Raw genomic sequence first — 12350 nt, forward strand, 5'->3', positions numbered from 1 at the left:
AGTTATCCTGTACCTTGTTAGCATTGTCATGTTTTAGCTTAGTTATCTTGTCATGTTCTGTAACTCTGTCTGTAATTTTGTTCTTGTGTTGTAAAGCACTTTGAGTCGCCTCGTGCTGAAAAGTGCTATATAAATAAATGTACCTACCTACCTACTCAATACCACCACTTTTTACAGCGTATTTCTAATTGTCATAAACCAGCAGGCATTTATTGTCACCAACTGTCAGGTACAGATGAAGCTAAATAAAATATGGATGTTGAGCAGGGGGTGGGTCTGATATGTGAAGAAAAAGTAATTAAGTACCATCAAATTTGAAGAGTGTTTTGTGCTTTTGCCTAAAACATCCATCCTTATTGTGCACCATATTATCACTTTATCCTGCAGCAGTTTTCTGATTGTTTGGGATACACATCATCCTTCAGATTACAGCATTTTTAACACAATCCAACACTCTGTAGTGCAGCTTTTAACAGGATAAGACTCAAAATATCATCTAATGATGTCATTAAAATCAATAATAATTTACATATCTGATCAACTTTTTCTTGAGGAAAAAAATTGTTTTAAAGCACATGAGCTGAACGAAATATAATATCACAACTAGGTGGAGGCAACATCTTTGTTGCAATTCAGTTGTTCTGACTAAATTTACAAAAATGTGATTTTTTTTAATTTTTTTTACATATTGTTGTTTAATAACAATTCTGTTGGGCAGAAAAAAATGTTTTATTGTTTTGCCAAAAATGTCTAAAAGCTTCCTTGTTCCACCTGAGCTGCGTTCACCTGTCTGCCCACCTGCACGAGCTGTAGAGTTCCAAGTGTTTCTCCACCTTTATCTATCCCCCTGCCTATTATCACAGGTCACGTGACCATTCCGCGTTGTCAGTCAGCAGCTGCGCTCTGATTGGTCAACGCGTTGCTATGCAGCGGCTCAGCTGTGTGCAGCTCAAAGCGCTCCGGGTGAAAACACCGAGTTGTTGCCCGCTGTTGCATCATCAGCAGCGGGGAACTCCGGAGTCATGCGGGGCTAAGCACAAACCTCAGCTTTTAAGAAAAAAAGTGAGCTTTAACAAACATAAAAACAACCGAAACGATTCACTCATCCGAGCACGTAGTTTAGATCTGATTTTTTAAATATTTATATATTTTTAATTTCCCGGCACTTTGACAACTCGTATTCCCTTGAAGCAGCTGATTTGGTCCAACTCACCGACCTTCTATCCTGCTCTGAATATAAACTCTGATGAGAGTAAAACCGCTTTTTAAACACAAGAGGTGACATATTTACATTGGTTTCCAACCAACTCCACTGTTCAGCCAGCTAGCTGATTAGCTTCGGATGCTAACGAGACCTGTGTTTTTTGCTCGGTGTGTATTTCCGCGCCGCAAAGCCTGAAACTTCATTTACCTTCAAAAGGCGGCGGTGGGGTAAGCCGGTCGGTAGCTGTAGACGGAAATGAAGTAAAAAATCGGAGTTTAATTCCGTCTGTCGGAGCTCGAAGTGTGTTTTTGTTTGGAACATGGAGAACAGCCGATTGCGAAATCTCTTTTACCATGTTCGGCAATGTTCCGGATCAGCCAATCACAGTCAAGTATGAGGCGCGGTACAAAGCTCTAGACCAATCACAGTTCGGCATTTAGTAGAGTGATGCAATGCTTTGTTTGATTGACATGTCATTGAACAAATAGAACGTGAGTTTCCTGTTGGTTTTGTTTATGTAACGTGAGGATGGAACGATGAGTTCAAACATGTTATGACTTCATGAGTAAATGACGAGAATCAGTCATCCTAAAGCTCAGGTGACTTTAACGTGTTTGCTGCCTTCAACAAAAATAAAACATGACTCCTACATGAGTTTCTGTATGAAACACCAAACAGGAAGAGTTAACGGTCTGAAGGAGAGTTTAAATATATTAAAGGCCTAACATACTTTGAAGGAATGCATATCGCCCGCTGCCATTCATATCACAGTTTTAGATCATCTTATGATTGTCTTATGTCGAGGATTGATGGTTTTATAGCCATTTTGATCAAACCTTGAAAATAATGTACAATCTGACGTCTTATTGTGGGATTTTTAGTGCTCAAAGTATGTGTTGGGAATTACTTTCAACTACTACCGTACTAAAATCAATATCTGTAAAACTGACAGAGCTACAACCATTTTTGTGTTAGCTAATGTTGATTGGCTGTGGGGGCCATCTTGAATCAGGTTGATTCCAAAGGTTAATCAGTTCTAGATGTACATTCAGTAATTACTTTCTTATAGTTTCATTAAAATGCATCCAGTGTTTTAAGATAAGATATTTTGCCTACACACAGACATACATGATTCCAATAGGTGATGAAAAAGTTTTAAGCAAAAATTTTGCAGAATGTGTGGTGCTTAGACAAAGTGTTAGGGAGACTACAACTACACAATGGCATTTGGCTGTGGTGGCCATCTTGAATTGAGTTAAATCCAAAATTTAATTAATTATAGATAAATGTCCAGTGATGTTTTTTGAGAGTTTCATTATGTAGCCTGAAGAATCACCCCTTTTCATGACCTCTGACTTATTGTCATCTTTTAGTAACTGTTCTGTAAAGTGAATCTTGAATGTTTTGGGAAGCGTGTATACAGTTGTGGACGTCAAATCTGTTATTTACAGATTTTTTACATACTTTCCTAAGGCTTGTGACAAAAAACATGATTCATTGTAAAAATGAGATATGTTTATTGGATTATGAAATCTGTTGAAATATGAGAAATCCTCATTGATTGTTATTTGTGTGCAAATAATGAAGATGAAAATTATTATGTGTTTAAACATATTTTCTCTTTTGTCTTACAGCAGAACTGTGCTCAGTTGTGAGTAAATTAATCTTTGGACAGAGTGAGATAAAGCTTTTCTGCACAAATCTCAAGGGTTTTCAACGCCCCTGCAATCTGAATGACCTAATTGTTATCAAACAAAGTCTGATAACAAGCTAAAGAGGAAGTCTTGGCGGGTGACTGCAAGTCAGTTTGTTTGGCAGTCAGTTCCTCATGAGGTTCGTTTTGTGTTCTGAAAACACTTTTTGTTTGCCACTTTTTGTTTGCTCAGTGTCTTTCTAAGACCATCAAACAAAAGATATACACTGCTCACAAAAATAAAGGGAACACTTAAATAACACAATATAACTCCAAGTAAATCAAACTTCTGTGAAAGCAAATTGTCCACTTAGGAAGCAACACTGATTGGCAATCAATTTCACATGCTGTTGTGCAAATGGAATAGACAACAGGTGGAAATTATTGGGAATTAGCAAGAGACACTCAATAAAGGAGTGGTTCTGCAGGTGGGGACCACATACCAATTCTCAGTACCTATGTTTTTTTGATGATGTTTTGGACACTTTTGAGTGTTGGTGGTACTTTCACACTTGAGGTAGCATGAGAAGGACTCTACAACCCACACAAGTGGCTCAGGTAGTGCAGCTCATCCAGGATGGCACATCAATGCGAGCTGTAGCAAGAAGGTTTGCTGTGTCTGTCAGAGTCATGTCTAGAGGCTGGAGGCGCTACCAGGAGACAGGCCAGTACACCAGGAGATGTGGAGGAGGCCGTAGGAGGGCAACAACCCAGCAGCAAGACCTCTATCTCTGTGCAAGGAAGAACAGGAGGAGCACTGCCAGAGCCCTGCAAAATGACCTCCAGCAGGCCACAAATGTGCATGTGTCTGCACAAACTGTTAGAAACTGACACTATGAGGATGGTATGAGGGCCCGACATCCACAGCCCTCCATGTGCTCGCCAGAGGTAGCATGACTGCTATTAGGTACCAAGATGAGATCCTCAGACCCCTTGTGAGACCATATGCTGGCCCTGGGTTCTTCCTTATGCAGGACAAAGCTAGACCTCATGTGGCTGGCGTGTCTGCAGTTCCTGCAAGATGAAGGCATTGAATCTATGGACTGGTCCACTTGTTCACCAGACCTTAATCTAATTGAACACATCTGGGACATCATGTCTCGCTCCATCCACCAACGCCATGTTGCACCGCAGACTGTCCAGGAGTCAGTGGATGCTTTAGTCTAGGTCTGGGAGAAGATCCTTCAGGAGACAATCCACCAACTCCTCAGGAGCATGCCCTGGCGTTGTAGGGAGGTCATACAGGCACAAGGAGGCCACACACCATACTGAGCCTCATTTTGATGCGTTTTAAGGACATTGCATCAAAATTGGATCAGCCTTAAGTGTTTTTCCACTTGAATTTTGTGTGTGTGACTCCAAATCCAGGCCTCCATTTGTTAATAAATTTGATTTCCATTAATTTTTTTAAAAAATTTTTTGTGTGATTTTAATGTCAGCACATTCAACTTATATATTTAATTCATTCAGATCTAGGATGCTATTTGAGTGTTCCCTTTATTTATTTATTTTTTTGAGCAGTGTAGTAAGAGAAACTTGCACTGAAAATGACTTTTTAAACTCACAGAATTGCTCTAGTGCATGTGTTGCCTGTCACCTGACTCCTGCTGCATCAAATCTCTTCTCACTGATCCTCTGCAAACATCACTGCTCAAGTGACCTTGGAAAGAAAACTGACCTCTGACCCTCATCTGGCTCTGGGCCTTAACCTGCCTCCTTGTTATGGTCCTGTGGAGGTCTGAGCAGCCTCAAAGTTCCTCAAAGATGAAGTGACGACTGGCCCTCCACAGCTTCTGATCTGGTGAGGCACCTTTTACTCTGTGTGATGAGAAAGATTAAAGACGTGATTATGGGTCTAGTTCATTTTAACTGATGCAAATTGATAAATGACATCCATTTCCAATCTGATGTTTCATCAAAACTAACCTGACAGAATTTACAACACCTTCTGACCAAATTCTAAAGTGAGATATTTACCAAAAGAGTTTAAAGTATTCCAAATGCTTGAGCAGATAAGAATCCAAGCAATCAAGTCCTCAGAGTAATTATTTTATAATCATTCCTCAGAAGATTATTCCCTAAACTCTTAGTGCTAGTTTTATTTTTGTCTTAATTGTTTGTTGTTGATTCTATTTCTTTATTTAGTTTTATTTTTGTAATAAAACCTTAAAGACAAAATTCAGTTTCCTCATTCAGTGTAAATATTATGATAAAGGTTTCCCTGTCATCAAATTTCATTCTTCAAATGTTTTGAGCTGATAAATGTTAAGTTTATTCCCACAACTGAACTGCCCGTTTGTTGCAATTAAAATTCATTTGATGGTTCATAATAACAGATAAACATGGAAAACAATCACTATTGTTGCTTAGTCTTTGGCAGTGGATTATGATAATTCAGTTCTCAAGAGGAAGCTGCAGGAGGTTGTTCAGGTGGGTCCTTTTGTAGATTTTTTTTTTTTATTATTATTATTAAAAATGTGATAAATAATTCAAACAGTGAACTGAATTCAAAATAAATAGTTTGTTTTGGTGAACCTTGTAGAAGCTAGATCAGGTCAAACCCTAAACCTCCCCCTGGTTGGAAGGGTTTCAATAACTAGTTTAAACAAACAGTTTAACACACGCTCCCATGATGTTTGTGAAAGTGTCTATATTTTCACCTGACAGGATTATACCTTTAACGGTACTCATTGCAAAGTCATGAAGGCCAGACAAAAGAACCAAAGTCCTCACAACATTTTTCTCATATAGATAGTTAGTGTGACGTTAAGACAAAAAAACTAAGTAAAATTTGTGAAGGGCTGCCAACTATCCTGTGTGTTTATTTACCTCCAGATTCAGCTAAAGTGACTGAAAACAGGTCAAAGGTTAAACTTGTCAACACATTTGTTTACCTACAAAGACTACGGCCAGCCTAATGTAGCTCAATCATATGACTCAAGTTTCTATGTGGTTTGATTCAGCTGAGTGCTTTGTTTACAGTGAGTGTGGACCTGCATTTGTTATAGCTTAGGACAAACTTTGTTTGATTTCATACTTTGCATTGAGCGGCTTTAATATTACTTTGCAACACCAGTATAAAGAGAAATTCACCTTTCTTCACTTTCCCTGGTGCCTTGGGAAGCAACCAGAGGACTCTGAATCTTAAAATGGCCCTCAGTCTGCAATAGGTCTCTCTAACATCACTTTTTATTATTGCAAAAGGTAAAGGAGGGCAATTATGGTTTTGCCCATGTCTGTTATCTAAAATCTTTCATGAACTACTGGATTTTATTGAAACTCTCAGGACGTACTCACTGGATGTATGTTCTCAACAGATTAACTTTTGAAGTCAACCTGATTCAAGATGGCCACAACAGCCAGCTGATGTTCAAAAACTCAAAAATGGCTATAACCCATCACTTTTACAGATATTGAGCTGAATTTTGGTGTGGTAGTAGCTGAAACTGATCCCCATCACATATTCTGAGCAACAGATTGGACATCTTTGCCTAAAAGTTTACCATTAAATATGGTATTTGGAGTCTAAGTCAACTTTGACTGTGTTAGTAAAATATCTCATGAACCACTGAATGGATGTTATTAAATGGTAAATGGCTTGCACTTATAGTGCTTTATCTAGTCCAAGGATCCCAAAGCGCTTTACACTACAATCATTCACCCATTCATTCACTCACTGATGGCAGTAAGCTACATTGTAGCCATAGCTGCTGATAGAAGTGGGGCTGCCATCACACCAGCACCACCGAGCCCTCTGACCACCATCAGTAGGCAAGGCGGGTGAAGTGTCTTGCCCAAGGACACAACGGCTGAGACAGTCAGAGCGGGGGGCTTGAACCAGTAACCCTCAGATTGCAGGACAAACCCCTACCTCCTGAGCCACTGCCACAGCCATTTCTGAATGTAATCATTGGTTGTATAATAATTTGTTTAACATTTGGAATCAGTCCAATTAAAAATAGGCGCCATAGCTAATTGTTGACCTACACAAAAATGACTTTAATTCAGTCTGTTTTACAGATATTGAGTTAAAGCCTGATATGGTAGTAGCTGAGAGTCATTCACAATACATACTCTGAGTGTGACATCCCACCATATCACATGAGATCACACACAACATTATTTTCAAAGATGACCCAAACAACTCTATCATTTTGTCAACATAAGATGATCCTATCTGAAACTCTGGTATTAAAGGTGGTGAGTGATATGCATTTGTTCAAGAAATGCTAGCCTTTAATTTTTCCAGGAATTGCTGCTCTTTAGTTAAATTTCTTCTCATGTTTGACCGGAAGATGTCCACAGCTCACAGCTAACACACCATTTGAAACAGAACCATTTGAAACAGAAATGTTTATAAAGTCCTGAGTGGAGTGTGATTCTATGAGACCTGTGTGTGTGTGTTATATCAAATTCTGTAGATTAGTGTAAGTTTATTGTAGTCTTCTTAGAGTGGGTGGCTCTGGTTTTACTCAGTTACAGTCTAAATCTGCCACATGACTTTAGTCACACTGAAGCAGGTTGTGGTCAGATTGTATCCTTTAAAAGTTGCTCTGATTGATTTTGCCCAGATTGAGATTCTACAAACATAGAACAAAACCCATTAAGGAGAAGGGAGATACTTTTCAAAATCAAAACAAACAACTCCCGTGTTTTCATTTCAGCCTCTGTCTGTGTTGCATTTCTGTCAGCTGATGTGATGCTAACATCAGGTAAATCTTACTCCCGGGGACTTACAGTAAATTAATTTGATTGGTTTCTCGATCAGGCTTGATGGAGTAAAGCAGTTGTTTAGTACAACCAGACGGTCATAGGGTTGACTCAGTCAACCCTATGTCAACTTGACTCCCAGCTGGGGCCTTTCTGTGTGGAGTTTGTATGTCCTCCCCTTGCATGTGTGGGTTTTCTCCAGCTACTCCAGTTTCCTCACACAGACCAAAACATGCAGGTTAAAATAACTTCCTTTAGTTGGTCCCTCTGCAGGGGTCACCACAGCTAATGAATTCATATGAAAGATTTGTCAATTGTTTTACATTGGATGCCCTTCCTGATGCAACCTGGGCTTGAACCAGCAGCCTCATGATTACAAGACTGCGACACTGACCACAGATAGACCACGCCCTCAGTAGGTTAGGTTAGTTTAACTCGAGACTAAATCGTCACTAGTTGAGAGCATAAACAATTGTCTGTCTTGTTTGTCTCTGTGTCTCCATGGAGTCTGTCTCCGCTCACTGCTGACAGCTAAAAGAAATAGAGAGACATCAAAGGCCTAGCATTCATTGAAGGAATGCATATTGCCTGCTGACTTTCATACCAGAGTATTATAAGATCATCTTATGTTGAGAAATCATGGAGTTGTATCTGTTTTGGTAAAACTTTGAAAATAACGTTATGTGTGATATACGGTGGCCCTGTAGTGCAAACCACAACAACATTAACGAAGCACACAAACAAAAAACAGAAACGCAACAACATTAACGGAGCAAACAAACAAAAAACAGAAACGCAATTACATTAGCAAATTGGAAAAGGTAGGCCCCAGTGGGAGACCTGAGAAATCGCTGGTACGACGACATCAGATTCCGGTTTGTTAATGTAATTGCATTTCTGTTTTTTGTTTGTGCTTCGTTAATGTTGTTGTGGTTTGCATTTCAGGGCCATCGTAGTGATACCACGTGGTATCACAAAATATCACTCTAAGAGTATGTGTTGGGAAGGACTCTCAGCTACTACCACTTCAAACTTTAACTCATTATCTGTAAAACTGACTGAATTATAGCAATTTGTGTTTTCTAAGCTTTGGCGGCCATCTTGAATTGACTCCAAAAGTTAATCGGTTGTAGATGTCCATCCAATGATCACTTTCTGTGAGTTTCATTAAAAGCCTTCCACTGTTTCACGAGATATTTTGCTAACAAACAGACACTCGAACCCACACACGAAGGGCGGGCGATAAAAAAAAAAAACAAACTTCTTCAGTTTATAAAAAACACGAACATAAATCAGTGTTAATCACTACCAGACACGTTTGGTCTACAGCCGAGAGAGGGCGCTGTCGTCTGCCTCTTCTCCCCCCCCCTCCCCCCACCAACATACCCCCACCCACACACACACGCCGACACAGCTCACTTCGTGCATCTCGTTGTCAGTCGGTTCTGCTGGAATCCAAATGAGATCAGATCCAAAAACAACTGTCGAACCTTCATCAGTTTATTTTCTAAAAGTGACAAAAACACCGAGGCCTTAGAAGAACCGGGTCACTGAGCCCGTTTGGACTCAGCACAGTTCGGTTCAGATTCAGCCTGCAGCCTGGTTCGGTCCAGAACCGATCATTAGAACTTTTACAACTCCTAACTTTAACCCTCACAGAGACGGAACCCTGTCCAACAGGCTGCAGGACACAGAGACAAACCCAGACGGAGCCGTCTGTGTTCGGACCTGCTTTTATTTGGACCGGGCACAGCTTCTATGGAACCCCGCGGCTCGGATCTGCTCACACATCCCGGATCTCAGGAGGGTTCCGGGTCCAGTTCTTAAATGGTTTATCCTATCAGGCGCAGCTGGAGTTAAAGTCTGCACCCTGTGATAGTGGTCCGGATCCAGACTGTGTGTGTGTGTGTGTGCGCGCGTGCGTGCGCGTGTGCCCCCGCCCCCCTGATCTCTTATAAAGACCCAGTCTGACAGCTCTCGGATCTTACTGAGCAGCAGGACCCAGCAGGAACAGGTCCATCAGCCTGAACCTGAAGCCGCTTTTCTCCGCAGAAACTCAAACAGTGACCCGGGTCTCCTGCTGCAGGTCCAGTTCTCCAGGTCCAGGTCTTGCTCGGCTGTTCGTCTCTCCCTGTAGAACCTGGATTCCCGGAGCTCCTGGACATGCCCGTCCGGGTTTAGATCCTCCATGGAGCTCTCGAACCTGTACGAGGCGGCGGCCCGACCCCTGATGAGCAGCCTGACCCACGGTCAGCAGCCCTCCTCCGGCTACAGAGACCCGGCTGAGCTCGGTTCTGACATCGGAGACAACGAGACCTCCATCGACCTGAGCGCCTACATCGACCCGGCAGCTTTCAACGACGACTTCTTGGCGGACCTGTTCCACCACAGCGCGCGACAGGACAAGCTGAAGATGATGAACGGGGAGTACGACCCGGCTCCGTGCGCCCCGGGTCCGCAACAGCTCTACATGTCCAACTACATGGAGTCCAAACTAGAGCCGTTTTACGAGCACAACCCGCCCAGGATCCGGCCCGTGGCCATCAAACAGGAGCCCCGGGACGACGAGGACCTGAACCCGGACCTGAACCCGGGTCTGCCCCCCTCCTACCACCACGCGCACGCGCAGCAGTACCCTCAACAGCAGCAGATGCCGCACCTGCAGTACCAGATCGCGCACTGCGCGCAAACCACTATGCACCTCCAGCCTGGCCACCCGACCCCCCCTCCGACCCCTGTACCCAGCCCCCACCATCAGCACGCGCACCAGCACGCGCAGCAGGGCGGCCTGAAGCTGGGGGGCGGAAAGTCCAAGAAGCACGTGGACAAGAGCAGCCCGGAGTACCGGCTGAGGCGCGAGCGCAACAACGTGGCCGTGCGCAAGAGCCGGGACAAGGCGAAACTTCGGAACCTGGAGACCCAGCAGAAGGTGGTGGAGCTGACGACAGACAACGAGCGGCTCCGGAGGAGGGTAGAGCACCTGAGCCGGGAGCTGGACACCCTGCGGGGCATCTTCAGACAGCTGCCCGACGGCTCCTTCAAACCCATGGGCAGCTGAGGCCGGTCCGGACCGGACTGGGACCGGACAGGGATTTCTTCTGACTGCTGAGAGGAACCATAACCGGCTGGGGGTCCACAGTCCTCACACATGCTCCTCAAACAGTTGGTCAGGTTCTGCAGAACAAACATCAGACTGTGGTTCGTTTTGAACAGGTTTCTCCTGACTGGACGCAGGTGAACTCATTCATCATCACGTGACCGAACAGAACCTCACCTGATGGACACTTTGATCTGTTTGGACTTTTTATTTTCAGGCTTTATGTGCCTTTTCCCACTTCTGTGCAGAAAGCCCATAAGCTGGTTCTGACCCCACAGAGGACTGGTTCTGTAGTGCCTTACTCAGACTGAGACTCATGATATTTCTGTGCAGCTAAGGTAGGACACCTGCGTGCCCGTGGCTCGGCCTTTCGTGCACGTGTTTCTGTACTGACTCTGTAACCAAACTGTAATTGTTTGCATGGCTGAGCTGGTTCTGTCCACCTGAACAGGTGGGGCATCTGTATCCACACCACAGAACCCTCCCCTCGTCATCCATCCAGTCAGGTGCGGATCTCGGATCTTCAGGGTTCTGGTGGCAACAAATTTTCTGAAAGTTTGAAATGGAACTAAAACAGCAGGGTGGGCTTTGTTTCCAGAATCTTTCTGCATCAGCTCTTCTGCTCATTTCAAACCAAAGTCAGACTGGAATAAAACCTGTGGTACCTGCAGTTCGTCGGTTCTGATGAGCCTGAAGCTGCGCTCTCATCTGCACTATGATTGTCTGTTGATAGGTACTGATCTGAACAGAAACAAAGACAAAGTAAATGTGAACAGGGTTTCTATGCAGCTGCTCTTCCTCTTCCCCTCTGAGTCATCCTCACACAGTGCCTTCTGATGGTGACCTTTGACCTGTCAGTGAGGAAGAAGAAAGCACTTTGTTGTTGTTTGTGTCAACTGTAAAATAAGCCTATACAGAATATATATATGAATAAATATATATGAAATGTTTAAAAATCTCAGTTATTGTAATAAAAGAACATGTTTTAGCACAATCTGACTGCTTTGGATTTTTTTTTTCTGTCAAAGCTTTTTGTAACGGAGTCAAAAACGAGTTTTATTATCATTAAAGGTGCATTCAGTTCAGTTCAATTCAGTTTACTTATACAGTGCCAAGTCACAACAAAAGTTGTCTCAGGGCACTGTACAAAAACATTCACATGCATTATAAAATATTATCTGTCTAAGAAGGCCAGCAGATTGCATTCTGTAACTTTAAATCATTCAACACAAAGTGTATTCTCATAAATTAAAAATTGATCCCAGAAGTGTAAAAACAGCTCAGAATGAACACTTTCTGCAGGTTTTACTCAGACATGATTAAATGTGAAGTTAAACACAAAGCTTCAGTAAAACCATTAAGAACTAGGAGGACTGTAGTTCCACAAGTTTATCTTCCAAAGTCAGAGTAATTTCTGTTTAGCACTGTAAACAACAAATGATCACAAAACAAAGCAAACAAACTAGTTTTGAACACAAACTGGTGATAATGAGTGAAACTGAAACTCGTAAAACATTTATTTAGAGGATAAAAACACAATGAATACATTTAGCAGCCTCTTTAATATGAAATTTTCTGAACTCAGAGCAGGTCCGATACATAGGGTGATTGTTCTACATTAGGAGTCCAAAAATGGTGGGCTCCGG

The 12350-nt window shown here is 42.5% G+C and overlaps 2 protein-coding genes across 2 annotated transcripts in view; one reads left to right on the forward strand and one right to left on the reverse strand.

Annotated features, from left to right (window-relative positions):
* cebpg (CCAAT enhancer binding protein gamma) overlaps positions 1 to 1559 on the reverse strand; it is an 8444-nt gene extending 6885 nt beyond the window's left edge. The window contains exon 1 of the mRNA XM_017434884.3: positions 1412 to 1559. The gene's annotated coding sequence lies outside the window, so the exon portion shown is untranslated. The remainder of the gene's footprint in view (positions 1 to 1411) is intronic.
* An 8007-nt stretch (positions 1560 to 9566) lies between these two features.
* cebpa (CCAAT enhancer binding protein alpha) lies at positions 9567 to 11700 on the forward strand. The gene has a single exon (XM_017434874.3). It carries the CDS (start codon positions 9796 to 9798, stop codon positions 10663 to 10665), a length of 870 nt encoding a protein of 289 aa, XP_017290363.1. The 5' UTR covers positions 9567 to 9795; the 3' UTR covers positions 10666 to 11700.
* The last annotated feature ends 650 nt before the right edge of the window (positions 11701 to 12350 follow it).

The sequence above is a fragment of the Kryptolebias marmoratus genome, linkage group LG15, assembly GCF_001649575.2.
Source record: "Kryptolebias marmoratus isolate JLee-2015 linkage group LG15, ASM164957v2, whole genome shotgun sequence".
Classification (NCBI taxonomy): domain Eukaryota; kingdom Metazoa; phylum Chordata; class Actinopteri; order Cyprinodontiformes; family Rivulidae; genus Kryptolebias; species Kryptolebias marmoratus.